Source organism: Rutilus rutilus, assembly GCF_951802725.1.
Source record: "Rutilus rutilus genome assembly, chromosome: 2".
Classification (NCBI taxonomy): domain Eukaryota; kingdom Metazoa; phylum Chordata; class Actinopteri; order Cypriniformes; family Leuciscidae; genus Rutilus; species Rutilus rutilus.
In genome coordinates this window covers 43,036,251-43,056,771 of record NC_140210.1, presented here as the reverse complement: position 1 = coordinate 43,056,771, position 20,521 = coordinate 43,036,251, and the positions used below count along the sequence as shown (strand labels likewise).

At 37.3% G+C, this 20,521-nt stretch overlaps 1 protein-coding gene across 1 annotated transcript in view; it reads right to left on the bottom strand.

The window, feature by feature from the left end:
- The window catches only part of tbc1d9 (TBC1 domain family, member 9 (with GRAM domain)), a 33,079-nt gene extending 15,742 nt beyond the window's left edge, over positions 1 to 17,337 (bottom strand). Inside the window, exons 1-7 of the mRNA XM_084400240.1 lie at positions 16,710 to 17,337; positions 7,515 to 7,625; positions 4,816 to 4,934; positions 3,438 to 3,666; positions 2,374 to 2,635; positions 686 to 893; positions 1 to 207 (exon numbers count right to left, since the gene is read on the bottom strand). Coding sequence (XP_084256366.1) covers positions 1 to 207; positions 686 to 893; positions 2,374 to 2,635; positions 3,438 to 3,666; positions 4,816 to 4,934; positions 7,515 to 7,625; positions 16,710 to 16,830 — 1,257 coding nt within the window. The 5' untranslated portion in view covers positions 16,831 to 17,337. The remainder of the gene's footprint in view (positions 208 to 685; positions 894 to 2,373; positions 2,636 to 3,437; positions 3,667 to 4,815; positions 4,935 to 7,514; positions 7,626 to 16,709) is intronic.
- Positions 17,338 to 20,521: the final 3,184 nt, after the last annotated feature.

Below are 20,521 nucleotides of genomic sequence, written 5' to 3'. Positions count from 1 at the left end.
CTCGTCGTCTGAGCTGCTGAGGCTGCCTGTGATTTCCCGCTCAAAGTAGATTTTGGAGGAGGTCTGCTGAAGGAAGTCCGAGATCCTCTGCACCAGGAAGTCCCGGTCTTTGAGGTTGGCAAAGAGGAAGGTCATTTTGTTTTTGGTGCTGATTGACAAGGGGCTGGGAAGGACGTTGGAGCTATCGGCTTTCTCAACGATGGTCACCTAGTGACGAGAGAGAGAAGGACAGGATCATGCAACATGCAACTCACAACCCATTTTATTTTCTGAGAGAAACACTGAAAATGTTTTCATCCTTTTGGAACTGACTGGTTTGTGAAAGATGGAGGATAATGTGGGATAAATGCTTCTAAACACTCAGGCCTGGTTTCACAGACAGGGTTTAGATTAAGCCAGGATTAGGCCTCATTTAATTAGGACATTTAAGTAGCTTTTATAAACGTCCCTTAGCAAAAAAACATTACTGGTGTGCATCTAAACAATGGCACTTACATATTTTAAGATATATCAGTGCAAGTTGCTTTCAGTTAAAACAACTCAAACATGCATTTCAGTCTGGGACTAGACTCAAGCTTTGACTGTGAAACCGGGGGTCAATTATGTAAAGTTTTGATTAAAAAAAACCTTAATAAAACTTTTTATTAGAGTATCATGTCATTAGCTTAGCAATCCAGTGTCTGACCTCTCTGAGTGGGATAATCAGGCTGCAGGCGGTCTCCTCTTTACTGGTGAAGCAGATGTAGTTAGTGGAGACAAACATCTGTCCGAGGATGTGCATCTTGTTGAAGGGGGTCCATAGCGTGCAGTCTGTGTGGCCGTCCAATTTCTCGTCCTTCGGCAAGCGGAAAAGCGCCCGGTATCGCTCGCTTTTAGCCCTGGCGTCCAAATCTCTGAAGGTGCAGAAACAAATATAATACTGTAAAAAGGCTGCTATAAAGTTTCCTAAACTTCTTCTAAATCCATATCGCTAACAAAATTGGTGGAGCGGAGCCGTTCCGCATGTCACAGTGCTCTCAGATAATCCTCTTAGTTTGCACAGACGGCTTTCGAAGCGCTCTGAAGGAAAACCAGATTTGCTACTTCCAATTTCACACAGTTGCCAGATGGCCATTTACTCCAAAATGTAATCCTTCACTATTTAGCATTTACACTGACATCTTTAAGAAAATTGCAATACAAATCTGACCCTTTTATTGTTCATAATATTAACTTAAAAAGTTCCACAAGCAGTTGTGACAAAACAAAAATGTTACGGTATATCACTACGAGAATTTATTTAATCACAATATACATTTTATTTAATAATTTTCCTACACAGTAAAAGCATATATCACCTATACTTATAATTATTTTTTGCTTGTCTAGCTTTTAATGCACAAGCACTCTGAACTTTTTGCAAAATGCAGAAATAAAAACAATTTGTCTAGACTAGTTTTAGTCCGGACTGAATTCAGTGTGCGGTTAGCCATTTTCTTGTTTGTAATAATTTTTTGCAAGAAATTTCACCACCGTTTTTTTATGTATTACATAATCAAGTAGTAATGTATATATTTTTAGTGTATATCTAGTGAAATTAATACTTTTACTAAATTCCTACATATTAAAAGTACTTCATCAGGTAATCATTTAATAATTTTCTCTCTTTTAAATAAAAAAAATATATTTTTAAACTTTATAGACAAAAATTTGGAAGAATAATCACAACAAATTAACACATTTAAAATTAGTTATCTTATTAATCTTGTGAAATGAATACTTTTAATATGTAGTAATTTAGTAAAAGTACTTCAGGTACTCATTTAATGGTTTTTCTCTTTCAAATAAAAAAAAAGGCTTTTTTAAAAACTTTATAGAAAATTTCGGAAGAATAATCACAACAAATAAAAAAATAGTTATCCTTATAATCTAGTAAAATTAATACTTTAAATTATTACATATTTAAAAAGTACTTCATCGGGTACTCAATTCATCGTTTTTTTCTCTTTTAAATAAAAAAAGCCTATTTTTAAACTTTATAGTCAAAATTTCAGAAGACTAATCATGAATTAAGATTTAAAATTAGTCATTTTTATAATCTAGTGAAACGAATACTTTCACTAAATTACTACATATACATATTAAAAGTTCTTCAATGGTTGCACATTTTATCGTTTTACTCTTTTAAAAAAAATTTTTTTTATAGTCACATTTTCCGAAGAATAATTACAAATTTAACAGCAGTGCAAAAACAGCTTATTAAAAAAAAAAAATTATCAGTTCAGTCAATACCACTATTTCTCCATAAAAAGTATAAATGTCACCAAGTTTACTTGGCTCAGTTTTATATTGTTTTATCTCTTCACTGGCTTCATGAGCGACACTGGCACAGACCTTTTGAGGGCCGAGACTTTCTTGGGCGACTTCTTCTTGAGTTTGGGCAGAGAGCGGTCCTGCTCGAAGCCCTTGTTGTCCAGGAGCTGTCTCATGGCTATGTTGGCAAGCTGCTCCATGAGTTTAAAGGTCTCGTTGATGTTCAGGAAGACGGAGAAGACGTGCTCGCTGAGGCGTGTGCTGACGCGCACCATGTCCGGCAGCAGGAGCGTGGCGTTCTTCTCCAGCTGAGTGATGTCAGCCCAACGGATCACCAGCTTAGCTGAAACAAACAAGAAGAGCAAACGTTAAGATTCGTTGAGACAGAGCATATTAGCAGAAAATATAGTGGCTTTGAAAGTAAAAACCACACTGTTAGTCTATCCCTCAGAGAGTTTAAGGCAATATCTAATGCTATTTCATGCATTCTGACTTAATTACTGATTGTCGGCTTTTAATAAAACTTCAGATTAGGTTAACAATGGCTGATGCATAATTTTGCTGGTTTTAACATTGGGATGTCTAATGCCTTTTCATGTGTTCTGACTTATTTACACTGTTAAAGAGTTGGATTCTCATGCTAAACATGGCCAAAGTTTAAAAAATGAGTTGGACGTATGACGTAGTATTTCAACGCTGATACGGCAACGCTGTCATTTTGTTTTTAGACCACGAAATCAAAAACGTCACCAAAGAAGTGTGTTTTTGGTTGTGAAGGAAAGATAACCTTGTTCAGCTTCCCAAAGAACCCAGCGTTAGGGGAACAGTGGATGCAGTTTGTTTTTCCAGGGCAGCAACGAAGTTGTGCAAGTGTGTTTGTTTGTTCCTGGCATTTTGGTGACAAATGTTTTATAAGCAAGGCCCAGATCGACGCTGGATTTGCTGGATTTCAGATCGTTTGAATCTGAATGATAAAATATCCCGATCATGAGTCCGAATTGCAGGTGGTAAGTAACAACAAATGTCTGTGTTTTGTTGGCAATAGGCACGTAAGTGCATATAATGAACACAACACGAACTTGTAGTGAATCAAAGTTATCCAGTGAATTGAATAAGGTCTCTTGATCTCCTCATGCCGTACTCACCCTCTTTCCCGAGCAGGTATGAGTAAAAGCAGAGGTGGTTGATGCTGAGGTACAGCCAGCCCTGCCGTGGCACCTTCCCCTTCCAGTAACTGCAGGAGTAGTAGTTCACCAGCTTCTCCTCCTCCGGCATGCCGAAGAGCTTACGAAACTTAGCGATGGCCTCCTTGAACTTGTCCGTGTCGTCATCCTCTTTGATGTCGTGGCTCTTGTTGTATTCTGCTATAATTCCCTGGACACAAACACACAGACAGACACATGTGAACACCGACACGCGAACTGGTGTGACGTCACATTTCAGACAAAATTTGGAGTTCATTTTGGGAGTTCGGAACAGAAAGGTTTGCTACGGCTGGTAAACACCTTCGTACCACCATTGGTCCGTGGTGATTACGTAATAGGTAGGCGTGGCTCTGAGGCTCCGCCTTCTTTGACGTGAAAGTTGATTCATTCTGTTCGGTCTGTCGAGGTCAGACGTGAGTAAAAACATGGTGAGCTGCTTTATAGCAGAAACTGAAGTTGTAATTCTAATTGAAAGAGACACTGATAATGTTTTTTCATGTTTAATACTGTACAGCTGCTTGCTTTTAAATAATCTAGTGTATAAAGTGCTTTATGAATAAACGTGAAGTGACTTGACTGGAGTGCCGAATTGCAGAGCTGGTGCAAACATTTCCACGTCTCTATGATCAGATGGTTTCTTAAAGTCCCCACATGTCTATGTGGTGATTTTAATATGCTTTAAGACAAACCATGTGTAAATTCGTAAGTCGACACCATTGCTGAGTATTTTCTCCACACTGGTGTTTCTGACGTCACAAACTACCTTGTAACCAATCAGATCAACGTGTGATCGTCAACGTGTGGATCTCTGAGCTGGAGTAAGTGAGTGAGTGGAGGCGGGGCTCATTTGCATATTCAGAGAACCACATATATACTAAATGAGGCAAGGGTGTAGAGTTTAAGCTATTTTAAGGCATGAAGAATTTTTTTCACAGGAAAAAACTCTTAAATATGTCATTTTGGTGATCAAAGATGAATGAGTTTTAAAGAATAAAATTATTGACTACAGGGGGACTCTTCTCTTCTCACCCCTGTCATTTTTTTGTGTGTTTATTTTGTTACTGAGAGTAAAGCGCGCAGCATTTACATATTCATCTAAACGTCGCTCTCAGCAGCGAGGGTGATGTTGGGATGTTCGTTAACAGTATATCACTGCAAATGTATTTCCAACTTCTTTTTACCCCTGAGCGAAGAACGAAAAATAACTTTGCATTCAAGCATGAAAATCTAATCTAGCAGAACCCAATAACAAAAGCAAGACCTTTACAGGTACATATAAACCAGGGTACTTGAATACAGTTTCAAATGTTTGTCGGACCTGTATTTTGCCCTTGACGAACGTGGTGATGTCATTCTCGTTCTCGAAGATGGAGAGTGTCTGCAGCAGATTCTGCTCCAGCCATTCCCAGTTCTCCGTGATCTCCTTACGAGAGCTCCCTGCGAGAGACAAAAACATTTTGGCACCTCTTAGTTGTCAAATAATACTAATCCACCAGTTTAGGATATTGAATCTCATTTGAAGTCTTTATCCGCAGCGACTTCATTCGCTTCCAGTGCTGAACAGATGGGTCCGGATTCATCATTTAATTAGCTCTGAATTAGCACAGCTCTCCTCAGGCAATGAATCAAACACATTACTGGCAAGCGAAGTGATTCATTAAGATTGCTCTGTGACTAGTGCCCTGCAAACAGGTAAAGATGGAAATACACAATGACTTTAAAAACACACTACCCCATGTTATTTGACATTTAACCAGAACTCAGAAAACAAATACAGTTGTAGAACATAAACATCAATAAATGTAATAAAAGATTTGATCATTTTACATTAATATAATATAATATTTATTAATATGATATATATTATATATAAATAATATATAAATATAAATAATATATTAAATGTTATATTAAATATTTAAATTATTGAGTTTAATATTAAATTGTAATAATAATATTACATTTGTTTGGTTGTTTACTTATAAATAAATAATTTTATCATCTTACATTTATAACATATTTAAATGTATTAATATTACATATAATATATATTCTAAATAACAGAATACATGTATTATTATTATTAATATTTAATATACATAAATATATTACATTTTATATATTTTATATTAATATTAATATGTATATATATATATATATAATATTAATGTGTGTATATATATAAAATATTAATGTGTGTATATATATATATATATATATATATATATATATATTTATTTATTTATTTATTTATTTATTTATTTATTTATTATACCCATCTATCTACCCATCAATCTCTCTCTTTGTATGTAATACTTAATTTATTTAATTGTTTATTTTACCAAAAGTCTCAAAATACCAATGTACTGTAAATGCAGCCTAGAATTATTTCTAGAATATGCATCTAATAGAAATAAAGTGAAAATGCCAAGTCATGCTAAAGCCTTTCACAGAACACATGCACCCTCTCAGAGCAGGCAAACGGCTCTCCCGCCTTAAATTAAGACATTTACCAAATGGCTTGCAGCAACCAGAGTAACAGCTCGTGAAATATGAACCAGCATTCGCAGTTGCCCCTAAACCAGATTAGCTCAGAAACAGAGCACTCTCCGCTCCTCTGGGAAGCCAGAGCTTTCTTTCGGCTTCAGACATTATGCTCTCGGATGGGGTCGGATAATATGATGATGAATACTGTGTGACGGCGATACAAATGTTATTGAAATATCTTGTATTCCACTCCATGTTGACCCTTCTCTTACGAACATGCTCTCCGATGTCTGACCATTTTCATATTTTTGCTCTAGGATAACTTTATTATTAAATACTAATAAACTTCAAGCATTCTTTAATATATTTCTTTGTTTTTCATTTTATTTTTGAATATATACTGAATACAGATTTTTTTTTTTTAAGCAACTGAAAAATTATTGAAGGCTACATGACAATGTGCTATTTATTTAAAATGATTAATTTACATAAGTTTATTTTTATTTATGTTTAAAAGTAATATTTAAAAAAAAATACTGAGATAAATAAAATAGTGAAACCGTTAACTGCTCAATAACTGTTTTAGTAGTGGTATTTGGTATTGCTACTGGCTACCAAAATCTGGGTATTTTGACAAAACTATCTGTTTCTTCAAGTGCAATTTACATAAATCGCTCCTACACAAATATATCTACTGTGGCAAGAATTGTATAGCAGAACCTGTACTAGTTTAATTTAATAATTTAATGCGTATTTGGCTTTTTTAACCAATATTTACTTGAACTGACTGAAAAATGACTGTTTTAATACATCATTTATTTAGAATTAATATTTTAAATAACTTTATTTGTATTTATAAGCAATTTAAAAATATATTACCTTAAATTAAAAATAAGGTTAAATAAAATAAAATAGAGAAATAACATAAAAAATGTGTTGCAATTGCAGTAGTTATGCAATAAATAAACTTTTGTAGTGAAACTGGTATTGAGAAATTCTGAAAAATCGGCTTGCTGAAACGTTGGTATTGTGACAGAACTAATTCCATGTCTCTTGATATGAAAATAACAAAGTAGACCTGCAAAAAACATAGATCTACGAATCTATACTGGTTGACACATTTGTACCATTGCATGCCGCCGAGGCCTAACGATTGGTTCCTGACATGGCGCTTTAGTTTCAGTGCGTATTGCTGCTGCCTAACATAACCAGAGGCGCTCTCAACATAAGTGCTCTTAATTGCACATTAACCGCGCTCGCTGTCCTGCATCAGCAGACTCCTTGCATCCCTGCACAAATTCCAATTCCTAACAAACCGTGGCTTTGCTGAAGCATTGATTCCTGCATTGAAGTTTTGAACCTAAACTGAACTTTAAAAAGCCGAGGCAGTAAGCGAACGACATGAGCAGCGTTTGAAAGAAAAGTGGATTGATTTCCACTAGGGCATGAGGTAATGCTCCGGCAGCGAGAGGCCATCAGGGAGCAGGCGGGATGTGAGGGAATATTCCAGAACGGGAAGCGGTGTGTTACCGTGGGCGATGGTCCAGTAAACCAGGGAATCGGGGGTCTGGTAGAGGATCCTGTACGGGGCCACGCGGGCACTGGAGTCCAACACCACGTCAAGGGTGCCAACCAGCAGACCTGAGGGAAAACAGACAACACACGCTCAAGATGACGATGATGCTAGGATATCAGTAGCCTAAAACAGGAGAAATCAACAACACCTGCAAAATGAGTTTCAATCAAGCTACTTTAAGGCATAAAAAAAATTCAAAGGAAATAACGTTTAAATATGACATTTTGGTGATCAAAGATGAGTTAAGGAATACAATTATTAACTACAGGGGGACTTTAAATATATTTTAGTTTAATTTATTCATTAGTTTTAGCTCATTTTACAAATAGTTTTAATTTAAGTTAAGGGATCAACTGAAGACTCAACGGAACATTTCCTGAATTATTTGCTCAAGCATGAGAGAGTTAAGAAAGAGGTCTTATTGTATACAGAATATTATAACTGCTTTAGGAACAAAAATGGTATTATGGGCAAATTTGACTTATTTCCATGAATTAGGCCTAGTTCAAACTGAATATTTCAAAGAAGCGATTCATTTTAGCATTTCGCAGTAAAGCTCTTCAATCTGCTTGGTTATGGTGGCTGTTTGGTCAAACTGATGGTTCCTTTGACTGAATATACAAGTGTCACATGATTGTAATATGCTGATGTGAACAGTTGTGCTGCTTCATATTTATGTAGAAACTGTGATGCATTTTTTTTCAGTATTCTTTAATGAACAGAAAGTTCAAAAGAACAGCATATCAATGACTGCTGCTGCACAAATAGGCATCCATGAATCCAGTAGCAGATTTAGGCAGGTGGAGCTGGGGAGGTGGAGGGGTTTCAGAGAAACTCTGATAGCGCACAGCACGACTAGCTTACAGCGAACACTGAACTAGACTATTTAAATCTCATTGGCTGCAGGACAAAGAGTATAGAAGCCCAAGAGGCGAAACTCTGTTGTGTTATGGGTAACAGTCTGTAGATGGCGCTGCGGAGGCGAATCCGCCATTATGGACTGAAAGCTGCTGGAATCGTTAGCGCCAGTCAATGGCAAAATCCATTTTAGTATGTGTTAATAGTTCATGTGTGCACTGCTAGATTGCACATCTTTTTTGTACCTTTCCGCCTGTAATAGGACATTCATAGTTTTTTTTTCTTGCCATTGAAACGTTCACTGTGTAAAATATTAACTGTCTTTAGAAATATTCATTTATAAAAGTTTTTTTCAAAATCATATATATGGTGATGTTTACTAATTTCAAAATCAACATTTGAATAAATATCTTATTACTTATATCTAATTACTGTGTATCTGCCTATAGACAAGCGAACATATATTATTTCACGAATTTCTGTTAGTCATATAACAAGGAAAATGCATAATAGAACATAAATATTGATAGATTAAAGTTTTGCAGTAATTTTATAATTGTATCTTTGCAAACCGTAAGTGGTAGGCTAATGAAGCCGATTCGGTGGGGATACCCTTACTAAAAAGTACTAAGGAATCTTATAGTATTTTGGGACAAAATAAATGTTTTTTATTATTATTGTTTTCATATTTATAGTATTTTGGGACAAAATATTATAGTAATCTTATAGGAATACTATAGTAATTTGGGACATACTACATAAGTACGATAAGACTACTATAGCAGCTTAAAAATATTATAGAGAGGCTATACAGAACATCACAGAAGTATGTTATGTTCTGTAATACCTCTATAATATCCTAGAGCCGCTATAGTATTTCTATAGTAGTCTTATAGTACTTCTATAGTAATATTTTGTCCCAAAATACTATTTTCCTAACCAACACATATACGTATATTTTCTGTCATTTAACGTCGGTCATCCTCATTAATGTATTTTAAATTGTTTTCATATTTAGATATGATGGCCAGAAAAAATTAAGCTATGTTAAGTTTTTGTTATTTTAAGTTTTTCAGTGCCATTGACTCCCTTTATTTTTCGGCGTTTTCCTTCAGTTTTCAGTCCATAATGGCGGCCGCGCCGTCAAGTCATGGGGGCAACTGTTGCTATGGGGCTTTCTATTGAGTTTCGCCTCTTGGGCTTCTATACTCTTTGTGCAGGATCAGCAGAAGCCAATCAGCTTGTGCCTTGCGGTAACGATGTGATTGCTTGCAGATTGCACGTAAAGGACAGATCAGTCTGGGCCATCTAGAGTTTCATGACTGAATTAGATTTTTTTTTTTAAATAGAAATCTTTTGTAACATTACAAATGTCTTTCCTGTCACATAAAATAAAATAAACACCAAGGCACTCAAGAAATTTGTTTTTAGAAAAATATAAAAAGCATTTATTCTTTCATGGCTTAGGTATTTTAAAACAGGTGACGAGCACAGGTGACTAAATCTGTCACTTTTGATCAATTTAATGCATCCTTAATGAATAAATTATTAATTTATTTTAGAAAAAAAAAAAACTGGCCCCAAAATTTTGAACGAAAACCGGCTGCTTGTAAGGCCCCTAGGCGAGCCTGCAACCATTGTTAACTGCTTTGACGACTCCACCTGAGGAGCATTAGCATTGCCGCAGGGCGAGACGGTGCTAATATCAGTGTCAGAGCATCAGACACCACACATAGAAACACCTGCAAAACCTGCAGATCAGAGCAGGAGCTTCTGCCTCAAGCATCACGCTCTCTTTATCTCCAGCTCGCATTCTCGCTCTTCGCTCAGAAGGTGGAAATACAAAACCTACAACATTTCACAATCCAATGTGGACTGGACAGGGTCAAAAATGGGATTTTAGAGGTGGGAAAGAAGGCAGGATTTTCATGAATAACAGGTTAAATGTGAAGGTGTAAAGAGAAAACCACACTTAAAGGTGCTCTAAGCGATGTCACGCGTTTTTTAGGACAAAACATTTTTTGTCACATCCAGCAAACATCTCCTCACTATCCGCTAGCTGCCTGTCCCCTGAACACGCTGTAAAAAAACGCGGTCTCTGTAGACAGCCCAGGCTCCACAAACGGCAAGAAAAACAAACTGGCCCAGCCTGGACCACGAAACATAACAAACAGGGTTCCAGCCAATAACCGACAAGAATGATTTGGGGGTGGGGGTCGGGGGGTTAGAGCGCTAGAGGAGAGATGTCCAAGACAACGACTAACGTTACAATTGTATATTCTCTTGAATTTTGATATGGCCGACACACGACCAAAGAGACGACGTTCCGATGAACAAATAACAAACAATAGGGAAAAGGAGAAGGAACGCGAAGTCCCGAATTTACATTGGAAAAGCGTTCGAAAGGTGGCGAGAAGTCCGCCGGCAGAAGGGCTTCCAATCCGACATTCAGGTGGCTCTGTTTTTGCTGGACTCTGTTTTGTAAATCCAGTTTGTTTTTTCTAAATCCACGGAAGGGAGGGGGGTGGGGGGACGGGATGAAGAGGAGGGAGGGTCGAGCTAGCCTCCATTTTGTTTGACAATACTTCGAACGTCAACAAGAAGTGACGTCACCCAGCATCACTTAGAGCACCTTTAAGTAAAAGCAGAGATACCTTACAGCGACCTTGATTTATTGCAAAAAAAAAAAAAAAAAAAAACGTAGTCAGAAAACACTAGTTTATTAATAAACAATTAATATGTCTCCTTGCTATTTTCCCCCGACACATTCATAATCATTAGGCTACTTTTACCAGTGCTTTAAGGCAAGCTTTATATATGCGCTTGAGCGTGAGGTATATTCCGCCCCCCAGTGGCCTATATTGGCGCTTTTCCATTACCAGTACCAGCTCAACTCGACTCGACTCGGCTCGCTTTTCGCTCCGTTTTCCATTGCAGATATTATCTCCACAATAGTACCTGGTCGCCATTGCGACGCCGCAGGAAACTTCTACGCGACACACACCCGCTAGCGATATTTTTTTTCCCATGATGGTAGGGGAAGACTCATGAATATTCATTAGGGAAGTCATCCCTGATTGGTCTGATGACCTACCCCTAACCCCACCCCTAAACCTACCCGCCACTGGGGGTCTGATGACCTACTCCTAACCCCGCCCTAAACCTACCCGTCACTGGGGTTAAGACCAATCAGGGATGACTACCCTAATGAATATTCATGAGTCTTCCCCTACCATCCTGGGAAAAAAAATATCGCCACCCGCTACCCACACACACAGGCCAATGGAGGAAATCGCGTCTGGCGCGTGCAATGATGACGCAGTGAATAGTGACGATTCTCTCTGACCAATCAGCAGTCTGCCGTGTTTTCACGTCACATTTTAGTATCGCCTCAGCTTGCCTCAGCTCGCTCAGAACCTCGCCGGAGGTGATACGAAAAAAAGTACCTGGAAGCAGGTACAGGTACAACTTTTACACAGTGGAAAACCAAACAAAGGCGAGTCGAGTCGAGCTGGTACTGTGTAGTGGAAAAGCGCCATCAAAAAATAAAATCAACGTTTTTTTCTCAGGTAATCTTTTTTATTTGCTAATTTGTTTATTTCATAAAATTGGTCTCAAAAAAGGTATTGTTCAGGAACCGGTATCGAAGCCAAAGTATCGGTATCAATATCGAATTTTTTTTAACAATGTCCCAGCCCTAACAGTAACTAAATACAAATTACTCAAATACTGGGAATAACATAGACTGATGAACCATGCACAATAAAACCAGGAATGTGTATAAAGAGATAACATAGTCGTTTTTGACGTAAAGTCTCTGTGACTCTGTGATTTTTCCCAAATTTGAATGCGTAAATAGGGATCCACCAAAACAAATCTGGCTTCCCGTTTTTGCTAGAGCTCATGTGTGCAATAACACCCCCCCCTCCTCCAGAACACATGACTTTCTGTTCCTGCTTTCATATGCTCGGATGAGCCACGGTTTCCTTGGTTGCGAAACAAGAGAGCAGAGATTTGAGAATACTGTAAGGATCACATGATCTATTCAGTTGCAGAGATATATTCGGTTGTTTATTAGCCTTCGTGCCGACAGGAAACATTCAACACATTCTTTAATGAACCTTGTTCAGTTCAAGTATTTCAGGTTTCCCTGACAGGCAGAATCACACAACAGCCTTCATGTGTCAAGTGTCACAGTATATTGATATAACAACATTTAAGAAGTTAATTAATTTACAAATGCATTCAACATTCAACGTTAATGATTCAATTTCTTCTAGAAGCATGAAATATTCTACTCTTGGATCATGAATATTAATTAAGCTGCATGATTGGACAGTCCCAGAACTCCTGGCATAATTAACATTCACGCACTATGGCTTAAATTCATACCGTTACACAGTAGCAACGTCATTAAACATTTTATATTAAGGTGCAATCCCAAAGATTTCATGCAAAATCACTTTAAACTCCATAATGAATATGGGCAACAGGATATGAGGTCAAACTCTAGGGTTTTTGTATTTAAATGACAAATTAAAAAAACAGGTAATAATAAACACTATTGTACACTGCCCATTTTGACAAATGTAGTAGGGCTTCACTGCACAGCTTTTTACGGTCATGCTTGTGTTCCCCTGTTCACATGTACATGAATCCTGGGAACACAATTCAATCAGTCCAGCGTTTCTGATGTCTTGTTAGGACGTTTGGATGAGGAGTTGTGGGAGGAACATTTCATTGTTGTCTTTTCTCTTTCTAAATATAGGATGTTCTGCTCTCAATTGAATTCATTCCTGCTGAGAGACAAACAGCCTTTACAGCGCAGGGACAAAATCCATATCCAGCATCAACCTGATACATACTGTATTGGATTGCATTAAAAAAACACAAAGGAGCTGTTGACTTTATGGGTATTTAACTACAGGAAAGTAGCTTGGCCTCCGACTGATGCCTGAAGCCTTTGCATAATGGCCTGGACTAAAAGGCAACTGTGCTGGATACCCCTATTATGCTATTTTAAAGGTTCCTAATGTTTTATATAAAGAGTCTCCTACAACTACAGCAGATTTACATGCATAAAAAATGGCCAAAGAAATTCTCATTATAAATATTGCAGCATCACCTCTTTTTTTCATAGTGTCTGAAATGGTTCGATAAAGTAGTCAGTCTAAGCCTACTCTGCTCTGATTGGTCAGATGACCCAGTCTGTTGTGATTGGTCTACTGAGCTCTGATTGGTCAGATGACCCAGTCTGTTGTGATTGGTCTACTCTGCTCTGATTGGTCAGATAACCCAGTCTGTTGTGATTGGTCTACTCTGCTCTGATTGGTCAGATGTATTATATTGGTCAAATATAATCTTTAAAGGTAAAAAAGGTTGAGAATCACTGCTGTAGAGACGACACATGTGGGAGAATTTCTACTGAGATTTAGATAAGACCGAAGCAAACGCCTCCACGTGTTCTACATGTAATCTTACTGCTGTCAAGGAGAAAGAAGCGAGTTCTCAGTTGTCATTTTTTGCTCTTAAATAGAAGACGTAGAAGAACCTATGCTCTAAATGAAAATAATCAAAGCAATAACAATTTTTTTTTTTTATCATCTAAATAACTACATATAGTATTTGTTCATTTGTAAAAAAAAAAAAAAAAAAAAGTCACGTTTAAATAAAATTCAGAAGATATTTCGGTTTGACGTATGCAAACATACCGAACACATACATGTGCTTGTTTTTCCTAATGCTTTTTTTTTGGCCAATCGCCGGCTACCCAAGACTCTCCGGGTCAGTCTTCTGGGCCGTGCCAGGCTCACTGACTCTCACTGGCAACTGGCACACAGCTCGCACATTTATGTAACAATGACATCATCTTTCCTCGCTAGAGTACGCTTTGTGTCTGTCTTTTCTCACTGACAGACAAAAAGAGGCAGACGCACAAATCCCAGCAAAATTTTGGCTTACAATATTTGATCTCTGCCATCATCCACACCAAGTTTTACCCGTAAACACCTTGTTTTTCAAGAACTCCCCTCAAGGCTCCAGCATGATATCTGTCGATCAGAGATAAAGAGGCTGACAGAGAGCGCCACACATACCTGTCCACCTATAAACACTGGCCAGGTCAGCAGGTGAGATCAATAAAACACATTTCACAACCCCAAACCAGATCAGCTTTCTGTCCAGGGACAGTGATAATAAACTGAACCATACGAAGCCTGTTTGGCCACTAATATCTTACTAGAAGGACTTTTAGTGGCTCATTAGATGGATCTCTATACCGCCATACCAATTAATAAACCAATATTTGGTCATTCTGATATTATCAAAGCAATTGAGTTTGTGGAACAGTACTAAAATCTACTGAAATTGAATTCTAAATTAAGCATATTTTTTCACTCAGCCAAACTGATATCTAGACATAAGTATCAGCCATTGAAAAAACGGGTCAACCACTGGTTATTACAGCCACATTAAGAAGCATCCAACACAAACAATACTAAGATGCATTTATATGGCGCTTGAATCCATCTATACATCTCAGCATGGCCTGTTTACATGGATATAATATGATTATGAGGCTTTTTAGATCCACATGGGTCTATATAGGCCAATATGCACAACCATACATCAATAGCACACACTAAATATATGGAAAACTTGATTCTGATTACTCAGCCAAGTATCAGGCCATCCTTAAAAATATTCTTGTTTGCCGTAACCCGACCGACCCTGTCAATTTAGTACCGACCCAATTATTTATTTATTTTCCCTTTCAGTCCGACCGACTTGCCGGTTGTAAACTTGCGTTAAGACCGACAGATTTTTTTTTAACTCTTCAAACAACTAATACAAATGCAATAAAATAATATTAGTTATTAAGTATTGTGAATATAAATTGCCTAGACCTACATACAAACATAAGCTACGTTCTTTCTTTTAAATAAAAACCCGTGGCGCGTCATCTATGATTATGTTTACACCATTGGTTAACCGTTAACGCATGTCACACTACTGGCTTTTTTTGCTTCGTTTCATTCACTGTTCGCGCTTGGTAATGATGGCTGCGGCTTTACTCTAAAGATTATTTCATTTTTATATGTTGTTGAATATGGTTTATTAAAAAATAAACATGCGAGAGCGTGTTATAGGCTATATGTCATGTTTTAGTCAGATATGACGACGCTACTGCAACACGCATTGCCGCGATGAGAAGCTGAGCATCAACGTGCAAACTATCGCAAATCAAAGTGAAAGTAAGTCGCTGACGCTTAACACACAATCATCATCATTAAATGTAAAGAAACGAAATGATCTTACCAGGGCTGTTTCCGCTTTCTCTTATTGCGGGCTTTGATTCAGAAATTTTAGCTGATGATAAATAAAATAATGTAGTCATAACTGTTGCTTTCGGTGACGTGCACTCCATTAAATCTACATATAGCGGTAATTGAAGATCGGATTTATATCCGCAAAAAAACAACACACATTTAGCCTATGTAACCAGGTGTAAATGGAATCGTTTTGATAAATCAGATTGCAATCCGATCTGAGAAAACGCATGAAGTGGCCTGGTGTAAACAGCCCTTAGACATAGGTGAAAAATGTCACCTAATGTCACCCGACCCTGATTTTTTTTTTTTAAATGAAAAAATATATACTTTTTTATATTATTTTTTTTATATATAAAAAAATATAGACCGACCTACCGACCCTTTTTTTCTTTTTTTTTGCTGTTACTGCAAACCAAAATATTTTTAAGGATGGCCTCAGCAGTCTGAATAATAACTGTTGTCAAGAGGAACACTGTAACTAGCTGGAAACATATTTTCTTATCCTGTTCAATGAATATTCAAATCAATCAATATTTCTTGTTAGTTCAAAATCTAACTTAAACATTTTCAAAGCATTAGGAGTTTGACAAATTAAAGATACTGGATAACAAGGATAAGCAAGTTTTGCAAAAACTCGTCCATGTCATTACAGCAAAAAGTAGACATACTAATAAATATGAAACATTAATATTTTTAAATTATGCTGATGATATAATTGGTAATAAAAATAATGCACTGCATTGGGAAAATGCCATATACATTTAACAAATAATTAAATATATTATAATCACATCTGACCACACAGGTAAACGCGCACGCGCCTCACCATTCACGCGGCGCGACCAAAACCAGCACGCGTCCACGTGACTGTACAGGCATGAATGAAACACACCTGTGCATAAGCTGTCATCATAAATAACACGAGCATACAAGCAGTAGATTCAGTAATCATGGCTTTACCCGCGAGTCCTCCTCCGCCGTCTCCATGGCCCTTTCTCTTCTGCAGGATGAAATACGGGTTCGCTCTCTCTGTCATCCATAACGCGCTGGCCAACAGCACCTCATCAGGGTTCACCCACATCTTCAGCTCGAGTTCCTCACGAGGACATTAACAAATCTTATATACGTGGTCCAGTATAGAGTCTCTGTCCAAAAGCGTATCCAAGCGTCAAATCGCACACCCGATACAGCCAAGCGACGCGCTTCGAAGATCCGACGGCGATGTATAGCAAAATACTCAGCTGTCAGTTGGCTACAAAACTTAGTTTGTCGAGCAGATCGATAAATATTAAAATATGTGCATTTAAAAATTTATATAATCCTCCTGGAGCTCCACAAGACGCACGCGCGCTCGCGCACCTCACACTACACAAATAATAACACCATGAACACCTTTTCCTAAAGGACGACAACGACTTTAACGCCTAGCAGAGCCCTTGAAATGCAGAACTGGTGTGTTCCGCTGATTCATAGTGAGAGACAAAGATATTTTCAGCGTTTACACGAGCTAATGAAGCACGCAAAACAAACAATGCCTAACATCTCAGCCGTGTTTTATTGATGCTCAACTCACTAGCGCCACTGCAGCAGGGACGGCGGCGCGCGCTCAGCCTGCGTCATGGGCAGGCCATTGTGACGTGGTGATTGTGGGCGGAAAGTACGTTTGCTCATAGAAAAATGAAAATAAAAAAAGATTGACAGTTTATCTTGACTGAAACAAAATAAAAATATAATTTAAGGATTCTTATGAGCTCAAAATGGGTCCAACTAAGGTATCGCTATCAATATTGTAATAAAAATAAATAAATAATAGCCAAATGAATACATGAAAATTTTTTTGCATGTATTCATTTGGCTATTATTTATTTATTTTTTTACATTAGGCCTATATTATACACTTAATTTCATCTGTGGTTGGTTCAGTTAATAAAACCATCAATAAACAAAATAAAACCATCAATAAACAAATAATGTAATGTACACAGTATAAACACAGTGTTGGGTTGAATATTAATCATTGATCATGTGTGTGTATACACAATATATTTAACCAAATTGCCCCTTGGGGACATTAAAGATATTTTAATAAAAAAAAAATATATATATATATATATATATATCGTATATGCATATTACGTACACACACATTTATATACGCACACATTTTGTAGATTATATATTTATCAGTCCTGTCAAATGAATTAATCGTGATTAATTGTATAAATAATTTATATACTATATATATATATATAGTTTTGTCAGATGGAGTAATCACATCTAAGATAAAGTATATATATATATATAGGCCTATTCTAAATGTGTTTGTTATATAGGCCTAGGCCTAGCATTTTCTTGGTTCAAATAAACCTATCATAAAAAATAATGAATGTGTCTCTGCTTATTGTCTGAGTCTGGGCCAGGGTTCCCTCAGTCAACTCCTGTGCTTGATTATCAAAATATTGTCAAAAACATAATGATGTCATGAATTTCCAATTGATATTTTACAACAAAAGGACACACGTCCTATTTTTGCAATTGACATACCGGTTGGGTGAAATGAAAACCCTCATTCTACACAAATAGGTCAAGTAAATAAAACATAGGCTGATGTTTACATGAGGTGTTTCCCCGTCAGGTGGGTTTACATGTAGCCTATGTGATCCGATCTGAAGTGTATTTTTCCATGTGGCTAACCGCTGTGTCATTTAGGTTTAACACCCCTGCTCGACATGACAGGTGGTACAGAGTGAAGTTCAAAAGGACGAAGCAAAACAACCGCATAAGCAACCACATCGACAGGAAAACAGAGGTGCAAGCAGCATCATGCATCTATTACTGAGCTCCTGCTGCCGTGGTGGTTCATCAGCCGCTGGCGGGTGAGAGAGATCAAGCTCTTTCCTAACTAAACCACAGCAAGAAAACAAACAACAAACAAGCTTGTGTTGGCGGCGCTGAGGAGGCTGAGAAGGAAAGTGGTGTGAACTTGGAATAAGTGATAATGTACAGTCAGCAAAATAAACCTTCACGGGGTATTGTGCTATCTTGCTTAGATTAGCTTATTAGCTTAGAGCTAAGAAAACAAAGTTTTGAATGAATCATGTGACAGCAGAATGTTGAGGTAGGCCAATCAGAATGAAGTATTCCAGAGAGCTCATGTGTCATAAATTAAAGTCGGCATGAATCAGAAGTTGTGATAGTCTTTTCTTCCCTATTGTGACGTATATCCGAGTGAAACGGCTTCTCGAACAAGAACAAATGCAGGGCGGGGCTTGATTTTGTCCATTGGGAATTGATTGGATGGTTGTGGTTTGCTATTGGTGGATTTCATGTGAGTGACAGGTTGCCCTGCCCTCACGCCAGTTAACGCATCATCAGAGAAGAGAAGAGATGATGCTGTGAGAGGAAGGGGAAGTTATTTTGATTAAAGATTATGAGGACACATGAATTAAAAATAATAATAATGATGTTGTAAAGCTGGCACAATTGGCTCAACGACAGTTTCCAATAGTGCGGGTGAAGGTTTCTCGCGCGTTTGGTCTTTTCAGTGTGGAAAAGTAATTTTATTCCAAATAAACTTTTATCTGAGTCCATTTAAACGTTAAAACGCTAATTGACTATTGGCCAATGGTCTAATAATTCACCTACACATTTGATTATTCTGTTTAACTCTTTATTCAAATTACACTTGAACATTTCCATAACATTTCGAGTCTCGCACCAGCCGGATATACAGATCTCATCATAACAAACTCCTCAGTCTTGCTCATGAGCGATTGACTAATACCTTTAGATGCCACACCATGCTTGCTTATTTCTAAAAGTATGCTATTTAGTCCCCGTAGAACACTTAATTAAGGTAAGACTATATCTAACCAGAGGTCTTTACCAAGCTCACCAACTTAACTTCCTCTAATGGTAACTTTATATAATCATGCCATGGTTTCCCATGTACAATTAGATATTACATTAATCAGAGGTTGAGGCTCACACTATTTAGATTAGTCTAACAACACTTTGTTGCTCTAAATGGAAATTCCATTATTAGCCTCTACAGTCTAACATGATGACTAATGCGCATAAAACATAAAACATCAGTCTTCCTCTGCTCCACCTAATTTGAATTTTAGTCCGTTACTAACCTGAGTGTAGAATTGTGGTGTTATGGACTTTACTTTATCTAGAGTTAATCATTTCAGAGTCAATCAGAATAAACTCAATTGTAATAATTTATTATTGTCAGGTTTATGTATCATGCCAATTACATAATCAATTCAAAATGACCAATACAAAACATCAAATGCTCAGAATTAAAGAGTAAAAGATGCATAGGCTACCTGACATTAGAAAAATACATAATGCCGAGTGTCTGAAAGATCTGATCTGGCTATCGCCTTGAGGCTTTTGCAGCATTTCTTTAAATACCAAGACCATGACAAAACATCCTCCATGGAGACATGAGCTAACAGTGGGAATTTGCATTGATCAAGGTCCCAGATCTAGGTAGTTACCACCTTACTGAGGACAGAAGGTCATTTAGATGAAAGACCCTGGGAGAGGTCACACACCCACCACAGTAAGCAAAGTATCTCTAAACTCCTAAAACCTTTATTACCTTCTGGTTTACTTCTGTGAAGATGAGACCATTGTCAATGATACCAAACATGTTGAGTGTTGTATGGTAATTGTTCACATGAACCATTTTGGGTGAATTTTAGGTGATCTCAAAATGTGGAGAGAAGAGAGGAAAGGAATGCAGATGAGAAAATACTGAG